This window comes from Amblyomma maculatum, chromosome 2, assembly GCF_055883805.1.
Source record: "Amblyomma maculatum isolate TAMU_Amacu chromosome 2, ASM5588380v1, whole genome shotgun sequence".
NCBI lineage: Eukaryota > Metazoa > Arthropoda > Arachnida > Ixodida > Ixodidae > Amblyomma > Amblyomma maculatum.
In genome coordinates, this window is record NC_139345.1 from 36,333,272 (window position 1) to 36,351,429 (window position 18,158).

Genomic DNA, 18,158 nt, shown 5'->3' on the forward strand with positions numbered 1-18,158 from the left:
CCGCAGCCCTTCTCTTTGGCACCTGTCTCTCTTTCACGCTCACTGTCCTCCCTTACGGCTCAGTCGCCCAGTACAGCGCCTTTTCTTTCCTATAACCAACTAATATATACATTTATACATAATATAAAATATAAATAATATCCACGGAACAATTGTGTGACATATACTGCGCCTTTCCTTTCCTGTAAACCAATTATTATTATTATTTCCGACTGCACAGGCATTTTGCCATTGAAAACAGGCGCGCGTACAATAGGCTTTTGGCAAAGCAACCCTTCCTCCTGATATATGTTTTCCTTCTGGCGCCTACGAACTCACAGCGACCGGCACCGACATAACCCGCGCTATCGTGCACCCGATAACTGGCCGAGCCTTGTTTACTTCACCGTGCATCCAGCGCGGTGAGCCAGTTGAGATCGAGAGATCGGCGAGAGCACAACGGCAAACCTTTCGCTCAAGAGAAGTTTGACCTGAGGTTCAAACCGCGCGGAGAGTAATGGTGCCCAAGCCGGACAAGCTGATGGCCTGGTATGTGAATGAACCGGGCAAGCTGATGGATGCCAGAGGGATCCAGCAGATCATCGGAGGTGGTGCACTGTTCTACGAGGTACGCCTGCCGCATCCCGCGCGCGCAACCCCCGACGCCCAGATATTAAGGCGCAAGCCTTTAATGCCTCATAGTTGTCGTAAACAGTGTCTCCCGATTTTGCGGCGGCTCTAATTGGTCGAGACGAAATGACGTCACCAGCCGCCAAATTCGAAGCGACCAACCGTTGAATCGATACTTAAAGATAAATGAATAAAATTAGAGAGTCTCTCAAAAGGAGAATGGCGAAAGCCTACTCTTCCTATCCTGTAATTTGCCTCCCATCGTTAGCCTCTTGTCGGCATTCGTTGCAGTTCTACATATAATTATAATTGGTTTACAGGAAAGGCGCAGTATCTATCACACTTTCTCCGGCAAGTGTGAGTTTGGACGCTACACCATCGTTTCTGTCGCCGTAAAGGAAGGGAGGAATGTGAAACAGTAGTCACCCTCTTCACCGCCACATTTGCAACAAATGTGTAGCAGAATGCGGCACTCAGGCTTTCACCTTTCACTACTTTAGTCGCCAAAGTGTCTCGTAATTTTTTTCCGCATCTTCCTCTCTTGCCGCTTTATAACCCACAGCTCACATGAGGCGAAATTGAATCACTCATTTTAGAGCTTTTCTGGATGGTAATTGTTGGCGCTTGCCTTAATCACCCTTTTGTAATCTCCTCTTCGCGGCAAATTAACTGATGTTGGTACAAAAAACTGCCACGCTTGTCGTCAAGAAATACTACAGCTGTATGGACGTCTTCTGTTCAAGTGGCACTTCTCGAGTTCGCACCCAAAAGACCAATTGCGATCCTTTCAATGCGTTAGCAGCATTACGCCCATAATCACAAAACGTGTCTGCCGTTGGTGGTGGCGCGTGAAGCCTCTATGGAAAAAAATTGGCAGTTGCTTAGCTCGGCTATACCAGGATATACTTAGCGAGAGGTACGTTTCCCTGAACTCACCAGTAAACGTCAGGTTCTTTACGTTCTCCAAATCTTCCGCACCTCTCCAAGGTGCTCCTCGATTCGGCAGGCTACGTTTAGTTCACTCACAAACACACTGAGACGTAGGACGACGAACTTGCAGTAACAAAACGAAAATTAACTTTATACGACACAAACACAAGATACAGAAAACTAATTTGCAAGAGGCAGTGAGACGACACACTTTACATAAGAGACTGGGCGAAAGACTAACTGCAAACAACGCATCGCTCTTTTTACAACTTTTCAGTCGGGTCCTGCCTGCTACGCTGTCTTCGTCGACGACTAGCCTTAGCGCAAGAACCAGAACCGTCGATGGCTGCGCGGCGCGCTCTTAAAGGCCCACTGTCCACCCTCCGGTCGAAAATATTTTCTTCCCGGGTGACTGTGAGACTTCGCCCCTAGAACGCAAGGCCGCAAAATGTTTTTGAAAAGAGTAACTAATAACGCAGTTACAGCCACCGCAATCACCCGATTCTGTCATGCCTCTCTCCTTCCATTCCCTCGCAAAGGTTTTTCACTCTCCTGCCCGAGGTCGTCTAGCCTCCGCAATACAAATTCCCCTTCCTCCTCCGCGTTTGGCGGGAGGTGGGGCGTGGCTGTCCGCGAGCGCGAAAAAAAAAAAAAAAAGAAACGGCCGAGGGAGCGCGCGCCGCTGGATTCAGCCTGGCCGTGGCGAGGGAAAAGCGCGCTGCGAGCGGTAGACACCCATCCTTCTCCCGTCAGTCAGCGAGACGGACCAATTGACGTCGTTCCCGGTACGTACGTCATTATCGTGGCCCGTCGAGCCAGCGCAGGAAACGGGGAATCTGGCTTCCCGGAGGAGAGCATGAGATAGCTTTGAATTGTATTTTCGATGCTTTGCGGCGCGCGTGTCACTGTAGCATTTTGCACAGAGTATCTCCGGTACCTGATCGAAACACTGGGCTCCTTTGCTTAAAAGGGCCTTCCCTGGACAGTGGCCCTTTAAATAGCCAGCGCAGAAGCTTCTAGGCGCGGAGGAGGAGCGGAAAGCAGCTTAGCACTGCCAAAGCTATGCCTCCCCCCCTTGGCTCGCTAGAGAGGTCTGGAATTTTCTCGAACGTCGTCAGCAAACGCGGCCTTCCCGCGCGAAGCGAGAAGGAGGGCCGGGTCCGTGCGGGGGAATGCACGCGTGATTCAGCCCATGACGACGAGGGCGAGGAGGCGCAGCGCGGTGGCCGAAATCACGTAATCGGTCGCGTCGCGTTCTCAAAGCTTGTAGAAATTTCCATCGCCGCTTCCTGCGGCGCGCGCACCGAAACATTAAAGAATGGGCCACCGCGGCCTTACATCGCCGGTGTCAAGTACTTTTGGTGGTGCCAAAGTCTCTCGCACAAACTACACGTCTCCAAACGGATTGCTCACAAAGGCTGCTTCAAATGTCCGAGTCGCAGATGCACTTTGGTGGTAACCCAGCGTAGCTCTCGCTACAAAATGGAGGGAGAGAGGGTGTTGAGAGGGAAACGGCAGTCGGCAATCAGAGTCAAGGAGTGGGAAGAGTGGAGAAGGGTATCACAGGAGGGACTGGATAGCGCAACCACTCGCACTAGCGAGCTTTGGCGAATAGGGAATCATCATCACCGTCATTATCAGCCTGACTATACCCCCTGCAGGGCGACGGCCTCTCCCATATTTCTCCAATTAATCCTGTCTTGTACTAGCTGCTCCACTTAACCCCTGCGAACTTCTTAACCTCATCCACCCACCTAACTTTCTGCCGCCCCTGCTACGCTTTCCTTCCCTTGGAATCTAGTTTGTTACCTTAAGCGACCATCGGTTATCCTCTCTTCGCACTACATATCCTACTCAGGCCCATTTCTTCTTCTTGATTTCCACTAGAATGTCAGTAACTTGAGTTATTTCTCTGACCCACTCTGCACGCTTCCTATCTCTTAACGTTACCCCTACCAGTTTTCGTTCCATAGCCCTCTGCGTTGTCCTTAACTTGAGTAGAACTCTCTTCGTTAGCCTCCACGCTTCAGCTCCATAGGTGAGTACAGGTAAGATGAAACTGTTGTATACTTTCCTCTTGAGCTATATCGAAGCTGCTAGTCATAATCTGAGAGTGCTTGCCAAATGCGTCCCATCCCAATCTTATCTGGGTAGACACCCTAGTGGGGGTATATATAGCTAGCCCCATCAAGTGGCTTTGAGCCCGTGACATTCGGCAACATTTGTCCCAGTCGCAGATGAGCAATGAGGCCAGAAAACCCTTAACGCAGTCAAGCTATATTTGCGACAAAAGCGCATTTTTTTTGTTTTTTCCTGCTATCGTTAGTTTCACTGTAGCTGTCACCAACCGTCATAGTTTTAAAACATTGGTTACCTAATAGACCACTGTTCGAATCAGAATGAAGTTTAAACTAAAACTGACACACCAATCGTCATGCGGGATGGAATCCCCGCCGCGGGGGCCGCTTTTCGATGGCCGTTAAAAGCAAAGCGCCCACGTATACTGTGCGATGTCAATGCACGCTAAATTTTTCATTGTTATACATACATATATACCATACCCCTGATGTTCGAAATTTCCGGTTCCCTCCACACTTCCCTCATAGCCTTAGTCGCTGAGACGTAATGGAATCCTATAATCAAAGTGTCAAGCCAGCAAGGCAGCCCGCATATTCTTAACCGTTACATGCGTCTACAGTTTATATATCGAGGTTTTGTGATGATGGCCCCTGCGGTGGCTTATCGACTATGGCAGTCAGTAGCTGATTCCACAGGGATCAATCCCGGCCGCATATTGTTGGAAGCGAAATGCAGAAACGTGCGTGTGCTGTGCAATGTCTGTGCGGGAAAAAGCCCCAAGCAGCCCAAATTAACCAGGGGACCTCCGTTAGGGCGTCTCCATTGGCAGCTTGTAGTGTATCACATCCACAGAGTTGATTTACCAACGTTAAACCCCGATTAACCCGATTGTTAGGGCGTTCGGAGCATACCGAAAAAAATTCAGATTTCGCACAGAGGTGGTATTACTGGCTATTTTTATTCTTTGATGTGTTGGGCGAAGTTTCGCAGCTGCTTTATTTACCTTAGCTGGCGCTATCTCTTGCTCATCGGAGGAACGTACTTAGGCTACGAATGTGATCGAGCCTTCCTTCCTTCATGGGCGCGAGACAGCGCTACCAATATACAAGGCTGTCACCGCGTGTCAGCCGCCACTTCGACTATCAGGTATATACGTACCACACCCAAACATTTGTTATTCCGAGCGACACAATAGTAAGTACTATTGAGAGCGCGCGATATACAAAGTTATCAAAGACACACTTCTTCGGGTGGAGCAAAAATCGTACGGTATCGAAAGCATCGGACACATGCGCATTTTTCGAAAGCTCCGCCTTTTGTAGAACAGCCCCACGAGTGATCACCAAAAATTGCGAAAGCACACGGTCGAGGCTCGCGGCAACGCAATGCCGAGATTACAACAGAACAGGGGTCAGGACTTCAACCGTCGTCACCGTGATCTTGGCAAGGCCTGCGCACCCCAGCAACCTACATCACGACAGGCGGATGGCGATAAAGTACCAGCAAGTGAATTGGTGCGAGCGCGAATCTGAGTCGAGTCACATGATGTCACCCAAGCCTGTACGCGCAGATTCAGTGGCTGATACCTTATTGCTCATCCGCTTGTCGTGAAGTTCGCTGATGGGAGAGAAGGTGATGCAAAGGACAAACCACACTGCGGCGCAAATAAGGCGATGTGACACGGCAAAATTAGGGGCTCCGAACTGTACGTTACAAGAAACATTTCTTGCCGCGTAGCAGCACTCGCGCAAAGAACCTCACCATATCAGGATCGAAGCACCTCTGCTGCTACGGCAGTAAGCTGCATCCGCCGCATTGTCTGCTGAACGCGGTCCGAGAGCTTGAAGCCTCAACCGCATGGAAAATTTTTTCCACGCCAAAATCGTGCCGCTTGTGAAACGCGCAAGCTGCCATAAAACTCGGAGCGCAGGCATCTTCGCGCAGACGGCGGTGATGCTATAGTGCTCCGGCACGTAGCAACTCACGGGCAGTACGCTGACATTTAAAAGAGCAAAATCTTTTCCGCTTTCAAACGCTCCGCTTGCCCGCTCCGCCGCGCTCTCGACAAGCTGTTGTTGTTGTGGCTGTATACGAAGAAGGAAAATAAAATGCACGGGCCTGATGCTGGCTCTGTAGCTGAGCCACCTCCGCTGCCTCGCGCAGACAGAAGAGATTGATTGACTGATTGATTGATTTATAGGAAGGGAAAGACGCGGTAACTGTAAAATAGAGAAGAAAGAAAAGGAAGAGGGGGAGAAAGACGCGCGCCGCAACAACAGCCGTCGTCCACCACCGAAACGATGGCGGGTGCAACGACGGCCTACAACAGATAAATATTCTGAGGCAGGCCAGCCCCCGCCGCAAGCGGCGGTGACCTACCTGTCCCAACCTCATCAGGGGGACTCGACTCTTGACAAGCTCAGCGGCCACGCTGCCTGTCGTTGCTATCTCTCCCTTCCGATTGACTGGATCGTTCATGCTCTGCACGCGAATGAGAAGGAGCGCGCCTAGTTTGAAACACTACGAAGTGGACCCACTATTTCTAGGATCCAAATACGCCAGTTCCCGCAGCACAAACGTAAATGGATGAGACATGAAATTGCTCGTACGCCTCAGACGCGCCTGCTTTCTGCAGTGATGTTCGTTCTTCGCAGGCACCGTCGGCCGAAGACGCCGCCGCCATGCTTGACAGAATCAGGCGGGAGAAGACCATTCGTTTCGAGGACCGACTGTTCATTTCTCCGCGCAGGGACGACTATGCCAGCACGGTGCGTGCCTGGTGGTTCTTTCTTGGAATTTATGCTCGTGACCGCAAGTTGCAAAATTTGGCTAGCTGGCGGCTCAGAATTCAGAGGTCTGTAGACGGTCGCGTAGCTTTACGGCAGTGACATTAAATTCTATTAAGATGGCGCTACCATGAATCCGCCCGCAAGCCTAGCTGTTTCGAGCCTAATGTATTCGAATATAGCAACTGGACAAATGAGGCGTCGTTGCGCAGACGGAGATGATTGGACGCGAGCACAAGCACCCGGACGAGGAGGTGCGCTACTTTGAGCAAGGTACCGGGTACCTGGACGTGCGCGACCCGGAAGACCGGTGGCTGCGGCTGCAAGTTGGCCCGGGGCACCTGGTAGTGCTGCCCGCACACACCTACCACCGGTTCGCCCCGGCATCGATGCAGGTGCGTTCATTCGCTCTTCTCTCATTCTTGCAAGGGCAACAAGTTATAGCCGGAATTTAACTCCGCTTAAACCGATTAATGTGCGAAAGCATTGTTCGGCACGGTTTTTCTTGGCGGTTTACAACCGAGAAATTGGCACGGCGACATCAGTAACGTAAAAGTCCCTATGTGGCGGAAATCGTGCATTCCGTAAACCTGAGTTACGGTACCATTCTTTGAGTCCCTGTCCCTTCCCATAGATGGTGGTAGAAACATTTCTGCCAATATTACAGAGGGTGGGGGCGTTGCCCCATAGATGGCATTTGAGAGCCCCCTTCACATAGGGCGCGGCTCAGGTGCCCAGCGGCGCGCTACATCGAGGCACCTTGGCCCAGCGAGAAGCGTGATATTGAGCCTTTCCTTGCAAGTGGGTTTTAATGAAAATAATTAAAACAATATAGGAAAAGGATTCGTGCCAGCCGCGGCATCTCGCCATCGCGCTCTCGGCACCTGAGCTGCGGTGGCGGAAACAGAAACAGAGCAAACAGAAAGAGGAAATAAAGGAAGAGAGCGATAAGGCTCATTCACACTTGAGAGTCGCGAAAGGCGTGCGACCAGCTGTCATATGAGACCAAAGCATAGCCTTCTATACCACACTTTGAACCAGGGGGCCACTCAGCTTTACCGATGTTCACACTTGCAAATGTGCGACCCGCGGGTCGCTTTCCCGAAATGGTCTCCTTCGGAACGATGCTTGCCGACCTTGACTGTTCATTAGCAATATAGTTCGATTTGGCTGCACCAGCTGCACTAGTTCAAGTAGTGCAGCACCGCCGTCCTCGTTTTGCCAGTGCCGCGCGTGCCGTCTGCACTTCTCTCCTCGTTTTGTCAAGGTGCAGGGCTAGTTCTGCACGAGTTCTCGCTCACTCTGCACTCGCTCCAGAAGAGGTGCAGAAAAAAGTGCAGCATTGGCGTACGCTCCGCTTGGCCAAGAGCAGACGACGCTGCGCATCGTTCTGCGTAGCTTTTGTAAAGTCCGTCTCCTTCAGAACCCGGACGGTTCGCTGCTAACGGATCCGCAAATGGTTGCGTATACAAGGTAGTTGGGCTGCATGCTGGTGATTGGCATTTTGTTGATAGAGGAGCGGTATTATATGTAGTTGTGGCCACATATGTAGTGGTACCTGGCCGCGATACGGCACCTTCGCGCGCGTTGTCTTATGTACAATTTTTTTTTTATCGCGTTGTGACCTCGGAAGACGGGTGGATGCGAACAGAAATCAGCTGCGATCGATCGAGTTTCTGTCGTGCCAAGTGTGTGTGCCACAAGACAGCTTGCGCAGCGACTATGCGACATCAAACTTGTCGCCCACGGAGCACATATAATGTCTGAGAGCGCAATGAGGTACAAACATACGTGCGTCAGCTAGTGCTTTTGGACAGAAGTAAGTTCGTGGAAACCAATCAAGCGTCTTGTTAGGCAGTCTTAATTATTTAAACTAGAACTCGTGGCAACTGCTTACAACGTTAATTCTCTCGTACCCAGGCGCATGAATGGCACCTTCGCAGACCGTCCGATATAACGATCGTGCGCAGTCGCAGGTATTTGGTCAATTGGTGTCACTGTTAGTCGTCGTCACTTTCCGATCGAGCGCTGTAGGCCTACGGCAGCTGGCTTCGAAACTGGACGACGTGATCATGTTACAGCACGCGATGCATGATGCTCGCACGCGTCTGCTAGGTTGCAGAGTCCTACACTTGCGTACTCGTTTTGGCAGCTGCCGCCGCACGCCAGTGTCGGAACTGGCACTGCACGCTCACGTGACCACCTGGCACCGCTGCAGCACTTTTCGGAACTAGTGCAGCCAGTGCAAGCCAAATCGAAGAGACCTTATATTCTAGGCACTGTACCAGCGACGAGGGCTTCCGTTAACTTCAGCTGAGCCGCTGATTGGTTACCGGTTTGCGACCCGCAGTCACAAGGCTGGAAAACCGGGCAGTGCTCGAACGGCCTACGACTGTCGCATTTCGACCAAAACAGTCGCACAACCGCCGTGAGTCGCAAGTGTGAACAGGCCTATTCCCCGCGAGATCGACCTAGAGGTGGCGCCACCGCACTCCTGTAGTGTGGATCGGCAGCCGGCGGCGCTCGCAGAAACGCACGCTGCGTATAGGTCTGCTTCCGAGTTTAGGGCGGGTTTGTTGGCGATATAAACGTGTCCTCTGATATTTCTGCAATATTGCAGAAAAGAAATCCAAGTATTTCCCCAATGCAGCAGAAGAAGAGCGGATTTTAGGAAAACAAAGCACGCAACCACCTAGATTTACTTTGCACGTTTCTTGCGCTGTACCGCGCTCACGCGCCTAATGCTTGGGCCTGCCTAATGACAGCTTTGTTTTTCTTATCGGCTTCTAAACAGTTTGCGCGTGTCTCATGCGAGTGAGACAGGCGAATCTAGTGTCAAGCCCACGCAGATACAAGGTTCGTGCTCTGACCTGCAGTAATTTCCAGGCTTTCTTGAATCGAAAAAGCCTGGTTCATTATATCGTACTTGACTCGAGGATTAAGCAGGTTAAATGTAGCATTCGCAGCGCACTGCATGGCGAGTTGCTCTAGACTGAGTCCACATAAACTATGGCCCAGACAACCACGCGCAAGTATTCCTCAAAAGTGAGATCACGCCGACACTATACAGGAAACCTCGCCGCACAGGAAAGCTGATTGTTCACGTGTACAGCGCTAAGTGGATTGAATTTGCCGAGATGCGTTTTGCGGCCACTGTCATAGAATGTGATAGTGTATTAATGCATGCGCTACTAACTAAATGATTTCCTGAAACCGAGGAAAGTATAAGGAATTTCTGATGTGTGTGATGTTAGTATATAACGGTAAACTAGCAGTGTAAATATTTTCTTTTGCAATGCGAATAAATTTCACCGTGTGAGAACTTTTACACACTTGACAGAATTTACAATAATCAGCGAATAATTTTCAGTAACGTTAAAGTGCAAGCTACGAATTACTCGCTGCGAAGACATCGTTATAAACTGCGCATGGGCACTGTCATGTTCTGGGAAGCAATTTTAGAGGCTGAAAATTTCTTTGTCACTAATTATTTAGCAGTGACTAAATCTTATGCGAAGTAAAATATTAGGATTGCTTCCAAAACAGATGCCGGATATAAAACTATTCCGAAAGAAATGGGGGTCATCTTATCATGCGACTATAAAAATGTATCTATTCCCGAACTAAACACTGATATTTAAGCCCGCATGAAGCTGTTTTACTCCCCTTGTCAGAAATGACGAGTTTTGTCGGAAGACAGCACTTGGACGAAAATGGATTATAGGCTACCAGTGAAGTGCATTGATCTAGGTGTATTATGTAATATTTAGGGCAATAATTAGCTGCAGGGAATATGTTTCCCAAACATTCGAGCATTTCTCTAAAGCAAAGTGTGCTCACTAAAACGTTTACGGATGCACAGAAGCCTTCAACAACAAAACAAAAGAAAAGAAAATGCATATTGACCCGGGTTAAACGCATGAAAGCGGCATCGGCTATGGCGGATGATTGCAGAGGCTGGTTTTGGTGTCTTTTTTTTTTTTTTTCATTATTAACACCACATTTACCACGTGGGATTGTTTATTGTGCAGTCAAATCCCACAGCAGAGGAATGCCTTTCGAAACGGTTGTGATTGAATCCCCCGTTGTCGAAATCAGCAGTCGAGTGCCCTTACCATTGAGACACCGCGACCGAGGTTTAAAAGAAAAAAGAAAAAAAAAAAGAAGAAAAAAAAGAAAAAACAAAACAAAAACAATAGTACTCACACAACTCTATCGTGCATACAGACGGCATAGTAGGCATAGAGTGGTCTGTTCAAACTGCATTCTGCTATATGAAGCAGTCTGCGGTGGCATATGTTTTAGTAGCTGCGGTATTCCAAACAGAAAATGGAATATGCGATTTCTGAGCGTTTGCATTAACTTTTATTGACGGCAACGACCTGTTTTGCTTTGACACGGCGGTAACGACAGTACCACTTCGTTTGAGACACTGCATGTCAAAGGATCTCAAGCGTCGAAGACAAAAACACTCCTGTACACATCACATGCGCGCGCGTAAATCACTGCGGGCTGGCACGCGACGCGAAAACGCATCCACACTGAGTAGGTTTCGCCGCTGAGCCGCAAGGTGGCGACTCTGCTCGATCTCGAGTATGGTAAAAAAAATAATAAAAAGTCAGTATAAGGGCCCATACAACAACTTTGGCTAGAACGAGAGGAAGAAGGTGGCTAGACGGTATGAAAGAAAACTGAACTGAACAATCGTCAGTTCGCAAGCCGAACTGACGTTCGACTAGCGGACTTGTCCCACGTGGTTTGAGGGGCCAGGGGCCAACGAGCCCTTGTCGAAACGTTCGGCTTACTTCCCCTCAACCCCTGTTCAGTTCTCTTTCACACACCAATTTACACAGATCTTAAGGCGCCCGTGCTCTGCGCGATGACAGTGCACCTTAAATGACCCCGGTGGCAATCTGCGCAGCCCGCCACTACGGCGCCTCTCATACCTTGGAAAATATATAGCGCACACGACAAGGAAGCGGAACACACCACAAGCGCGCTATGTGTTTCGCTTCCATGTCTCGTGCTGTCGTGGACAAAGTGTGTCCCGCTTTTGCAGCGTTCTGGTTGGCCGAGGCTGGTTGCGACGTCCCATGCCGCCTGCAATGCCACACTTGAACGCGCGCCAAGGAACGCCACGCAGCTGGAGCGATGGAGTGCCGTCTAAACACACTTGGCGGAGAAAGTGTGATAGATATTGCGCCTTTCCTTTAAACCAATCTGTGCTCCTGTGGCCGCCGGGCTGTGCGCGCGTCCGCGAGCGAGCTCACGTGAGCTTGTGTGAGTACATCGAACAGGCGGGCTTGATGACCCGCCTATTTCACCTCGCCAGATAGTGCGCGCTGGGACTGAACGCTCCACGTGTGCTATTTCCCACAATAACGGCCGATCGCCCACGGCAGCCGTCAGTGTTTTGTACAGTTGGCCAGTGCGTGCGTTGTGAACAGTTGCCTGGACGGAGAAAACATCTCGAGCTAGTTGGTTCATCACAGAGCAAAACAGCGCAAACTTCACAATGGACAGAGAAGTGCAGACGAGACACAGCGCCTGTGTCTCGTCTGCCCTTCTCTGTCCATTGTGAAGTTTGCGCTGTTTTGCTCTGTGCCTGGACGGAGAGCTATTGCGGAGGCCCGCCCGATGGGCCGAGTGCTCAGTGACTTAAGACATTTGCGGGTGGGCCTCAAGCAAACTACTGTATACTGTACCATAGTGTATATATTTCTTTTATTTTTACCTACCCTTTTCTTTCTCCCTATCACTCACCTCTGATTTCCTCTACCTTCTCCTCGCTATCCCTTTATTTCCGCCGCCCCAGTTCAGGTGCTTCAGATATAAGATAGCAGATACCGGGGCTGGCAAACATCTTTTCTTTCCTTTTGTACATACAATAAATAACCACTACAACAACAAGCTAACGATGGCAGGCATAAGCATAGAGACATCTAAGGTGGCTGCCTCGTGGTGTTCCTTGGCGCGCGTTCAAGTGTGGCATTGCAGGTGGCAGGAACGCTAAACAAGTTGAGACTTCTAGAGGAAAGGCGCAGTATCTGTCACACTTTCTCCGACAAGTAAGCGTTTGGACGGTACGCCATCTCTCCTGTCGCGTGGCGTTTCTTAGCGCGTGTTCAAGTGTGGCATTGCAGGTGGCAGGAACGCTAGGCAAGATGAGACTTCTCAGGATTTCGCCTTCAATAATAAAAATTGGTTCCGAGGAAGGGAAAGGCTCAGTATCTGTCGCTGTGGGCACCTGAACCGCGCCTTAAGGGAAGGGAGGAAGGTAGGAGTGAAAGTGGAAGGAGAGAAAGAGGAGCCGTAGTGGAGGGCTGCGGAGTAATTTCGATCACCTGGGCATCTTTTAACGCACAGCACACGGACGCCTCTTCGTTTCGCCTCCATCGAAACGCAGCTGCCGCCGAGGTCGGGATCGAGCCCGGGTGCTCCGGTACAGGAGCTGGGCGTCTTACCACTGCACCACCCCGGCGGGGCCACTACTTTAGTCGCTAAAGTCCCTCGCAATTTTGTTTATTTTCCAATGTGCTGTACCAACTCGCTCAATTGTCAGTTTTGCCACAAGCTCGAGTTGCTTTGGGTGGGGCGTTAAACCGTAGAAACTAAACTGAACTAAAATCGTTAGTTGGTTTGTGTTTGGGAAAGAAAAGCGCAGTATCTGGCACCTACACGAAGCAGACATACAAACTACACACGATTTTACTAGGCTCTGAACCACTGGAATTAGTGTTTCGCAATAAAAAAAAAAATCTCCCTGAGCACATCCTCCTTTCCACACGCGCTGTACCCGAAGGAAGTTAAAATGAATAGAGCCCTCCAGTGAGACGTCCAGCACGGCCCATAATGAGCACACTTTGTTAAATGGCTTTTTGTTTTTCAATAGTTTTTGCTGCAAAAATGTTGTTTTCTCACCTTAAAAGCGCAGATATTTCTATATAAAAACGACAAATCACAAATCGGTTGTTTATGGGGCTTAAAGGGCCCCTGAAATGATGCTGGGGGATGCTCTAATGCAAGAAATCAGTAGAGGTGGTCTTTGCACGTACTCGAGTCGAGTTTAAAAGCTTGAGTGGAGCCTCCTCGATGACGTCATCGGGGCTTGCTAGGTGCGCCCATTTAGACGCTCTCAAGCGACTCTGCCACGACTTGTTTGCAATTTTTCTTGCGCACCAGCTTGCGCCGAGTGGAGCAGGGAGAGGCAGAGCATCATTTTCTTTTTCACAAAAGTGGGAAGGACGCTGCCATATTAGATGCTGTGCTGCTCTCTTAGCACAGGGAATAGTTGACAAAGCCCTCAAAAACCCAGTCAAACCAGCTTCACCAGGGTCCTGAAAAGGTATTACCAGGTGTTAATGAAGCTAGGTTATTTTTGCGTCCCGGAGAGGTCTGATAGGATACCTATTGCTCGTGTACGTTTTCTAGTTTTATAGTAAACAGCTTTTCATGGGTACTAGACACCGTAGTAGAGAGCTCCAGAAATTTTGCCCACTGGTGTTCTTTAACATGCCATGACATTGTATGGCTCACGGGTGCCTTGCTTTTTACCTCTATCAAAAAGTTGCCGACATAAAAGCACTAAAATCATGTTCCAAGTGAACACTAAAAGTGTTCATTGCTCAAGCCTAACAGGCAAGCATTCCCAATCATAACTTATGACATGGTGCATACCTAGCACATGCTATACTTCTGTAATGTCCGCTGCAGCACACATGGTGCAATCACACTCCATTGATTCACCCTTTATATTCTGTCTTCCATGCGATGTCAATGGTCTACAGGAGGAGATCGTTGTGCACCGCCTCTTTGAAGATGTGGATGCCTGGACGGCCGACTTCAGGGGCGACTGCTAGTGGCGCACACCCACTATGCGCATGCAGATTAGTGTCTTGCAGGGCAGGTGAAACTGTAGCACCCAACTTCTTAGCCTTTGGCAAATGTCTATAGTCTACCTGTACACCATTCATTCATACTGCTGGCAGTGAATACGATTGACGTGCATGCAGAGCGTAGCATTATTCAGGGTGCCATGATCAACTTTTCAGTTGCATTTCAGTGAGATGTGGGGTGCATGGTTTCCCTTGTGCCACAGGATAATGGGATTGATATTTGCAGCAACAGAACATTGGCATTTGTCCATCTACTGCTTTCAATGGCAAATAAAGGATTCTTAGACCTACATTCAAAGGTACACAATACTGCAAAGCCTGATATAGCAATGACCTCGACCTTTAGAAGTGCCCTACATATTCAGAAATAGAGAATACTGGTCTATACCCTCTACCCGCACTAATCAGGGTCGACACATGCTGCAATACCACATGCCTACATATTTGAATTTCCTACAAAATAAAAATATAGATATAAATAACCTTAGCAAATACAAGTGGCGGAAATACCTTATTCTTGAAGACTTATGGGTTTAATTATGTTCATTTCTCCGACACAAATTGCTTTTGTATTGCGGATGTATTGTAACCTTTTGCCATCGTCTATTTTTCTGCTTCTATTACATGAACTTGTGTACACCCGATTATATCTTGCCCTTTGGAGCTGCTGGCGCGATTATTTTGTTTTCCTGTTAGATATGTTTTTTTTGTGTTCTGTGCGGTGAATTGTGAATTGCAATGAATTGTAACAGTCTGTTGGCCTTGTTAAACCGCGGTGGGAGCCTCGTCAGGCTACTGCGTTTGTAGCTTTTTGCTCCTACCCTAGCATTTTTCTGTTCCTCAGGATAAAAAAAAAAAAGCTGAATAAAGTAAATTTGAATTTGATTTGAACAGAGGTGGGAAACCTCATGAGATTGCCACCTCTTCCTGTAATGGTATACTATTCCGTAGCAAGTTTACCAAAAATTTCTGGAGGCAGAAAGTACTGCCGCAAAGCGAGCTATGCATTTAGCCTTGTTTTTGCCACATAGCCACAAAATGTCTCCATGTATATCAAGAAAAACTACTCAGTAACAAAAAAAAAAAAAAAAAAAAACCTCATGAATCATACTTTGGAAGTCTTGTAGACTACATGACAGTAAACAGCACCCATTCATCCTGCTTTAACCTGTACACTATGTAACATCACACTATCAAAGGACATAATGAAGCCTGCCTTCTGCTTGTTACTTCTGTGGCTAGTGTAGGATCTACTACAAGAAACTCCATATGAATTGGAGCAGGCAATCTTTGCACAAAACAAATTATGTTACTTCTACATTGAAGTTAAAAATGTGTCATGGACATCATATGACCACAAGAAAGCTATCTAGATAAGCGTACTTGTGGTGCAATAGCTGGTTAAAAGTGGACAATGAGCCTCCTTCCATGCTGCACCTAACTGTAAGTCCATATTGAAATGTCCTGCTCTGATTCAGTGTGACTATAACTGCCGTGTGCCACTGGAAAAGGTAACAGAAAAGTATTCCAGTTCTACATCCTGTTACGATTCTGTGCTAGCTTTGCTACAGCACTGGATTAGATTTTTCTCTGTGGAGGAAACCATAGTTTGTACTAAGGAACTTCAGGCTCAGAGGATAAGTGTGCTCAACATGTTTCAGTAGCACCTTTTATGGTAGACAGGACTAATCATGCGGAAATATTTCAATTGCTCTTTTTTTCAAGAAAGCAAAACAGCCCATGCACTCCATGCATCACCATATCAGGCGACACTTGGAAAGCTTCTTGTACTATTCCTTTGCGGGAATGTGTTATGTGTTGGCATATATGGAAGGCCTTCACTTCTGTCATTATTTAAGTCAGAGTCCTCGTAGACTTCCTCAGTTTGTATTCCTACGCACTTCAACCACGTATGTAACCAACTTTTTGCTCCTCTCAGAAGCAGTGTTTCATGCCCTAGATGCAGGCATTCAAGTTTGTACGAACCATACAAATGCTCATACTGTGCATTTTAATAAACAAAAATTGTCCAGCTTAACAGCTGTGCCCAAGTTCATGTGCAACAGAATTGTCAACTGAGATTGCATTTTTTTTTTCAGCTAAAAGGTCAATCATTCCTTAGCCATATGTCCATTACATATGCTATGTAATGTGCCTAACTGAATAAACATTGATTATATCGAACAAGAAATGCAGATTTATTGGTAAAATTTCAAGCCATAAAACATACTGCAATAAGCTTCACATTAGTATTGACAACCTTGGATTGTTAAATAAGTACCAAAAAGCACAGGTTTTTCAATTAAACCTTGATCATAGCTTGCTGCACAGTCATGATTTAGGTTTAACTCTTTTTATATTACCCACCATATTTCTGCCTCACAGGTGAGTAGGGGCGAAATATTGCTGTTGTACATTTCTCTGCCAAATGTACTCCACCCAATTCTTGTTCCAGTTATTTCACTACCTGGCCTAAGTAGATGCATTCCCTTACTACCTACCTATCATAAACTGGTGTTCTCTTATGTTACTTTAGTTCCCTGCATACTATTCTTTAGCCCTATTGCACTGCTTCACTTGTCTAGATCAATCATGTTCTGTAGTTCACCCCTGAGGCATTTAGCAAGACAATGTCATTAGCAAATCGCACACAACTAAGGAATTCTTGCTTAGCTCTTGTTCTCAAACGTTCCTAATTTGAAACCCTGAAAAAACTGATAGTTACTTCCTGTCCAACACCCTTATTTATCGAGATTTTTTTACTTTTACGGAGGACAATGGTTTCTGTTCAATTGCTGCAGATATCTTCCAGTATTTTCCCAGTATGGCTATTGAATGTACACCCGTTCTATAATGCCTGCATTACTGCCGATGTTTAAAATGCTTTCTTGTAATCTGTCAAACCTACAAATAAGGGTAACTTCAATAGTCGTTATGATTTCAAAGTCCTTTGGTTGATAAAAATCTGTGGTTTTCAGAATTCTACTAGTGATTACTTTAGTAAACACTTTGTAGGTAACAGATAATAAGTTGACTGGTCTAGTTTTTAGTCTTTTAAAGTCAGTATTCTCCCAAGATTCTGGTACACATGAAGTCATTAGCCTTTCATACACATACAGGGTAGACACTTTTTATAACACAGTCCATACCATCCAAAAGAACTTTTACCTGACCCTAACTAGAAACTTGTCTGCCTTGCATTGCTTCTAAGGCTTCCTTTACTTCTTTCGTTATCATTGTGCAATTATTCAGCTGTACTGCACATCCAATTAGAGTCACGATTGCTTTGGCTGCTCAATAAATCTGTTTGGTTGAAGTCCCCAAAGCGACTAAGGCTATGAGAGACGACTTAGTAGAGGGCTGCAGAAATTTTGACCACCTGAGGCTCTTTAACGTGCACTGACATCGTACAACACATGGGCGCCCAGCTTTTCGCCTCCACTGAAAAGCGGCCGCCGAAGTCTGGATGCGATCCCGCAGCCTTGGGCACAGTCGATAGCTCTACCACTGCACCACCCTGGTGGGGGCCTCAGTAAATCTGTGCAGAAGTTCTTGGGGTGATACAGCGAAGAGTATGGATTTCAACATGTTTCAATGCACTGTATATGATCATTAATATTCATATTTTCTTTGTAATGAAAATTACAAATTTAATTCCCAAGGAAATTACAATTTACCTTGGGAACCTTTTGGAACTAAGAATATTTTTGACTACAATCCAATCTCTGGCAAACCATAACCCGCACCAAACAAAAATGACGCAAACTGCACGCTAAAATATTGAATTAACTGATACATGAATGCTACTTAATATGACATTCTTCACATGTATATGTCACAATAGAGAGAAGCAGCAAAG

At 47.5% G+C, this 18,158-nt stretch overlaps 1 protein-coding gene across 1 annotated transcript; it reads left to right on the forward strand.

Annotated features, from left to right (window-relative positions):
• The first annotated feature begins 411 nt into the window (after nucleotides 1-411).
• Nucleotides 412-16,551, forward strand: LOC146198360 (uncharacterized). The gene is made up of 4 exons (XM_084593826.1): nucleotides 412-607; nucleotides 6,273-6,386; nucleotides 6,617-6,799; nucleotides 14,192-16,551. Exons 1-4 carry the CDS (start codon nucleotides 497-499, stop codon nucleotides 14,261-14,263), a joined length of 480 nt encoding a protein of 159 aa, XP_084449952.1. The 5' UTR covers nucleotides 412-496; the 3' UTR covers nucleotides 14,264-16,551.
• The last annotated feature ends 1,607 nt before the right edge of the window (nucleotides 16,552-18,158 follow it).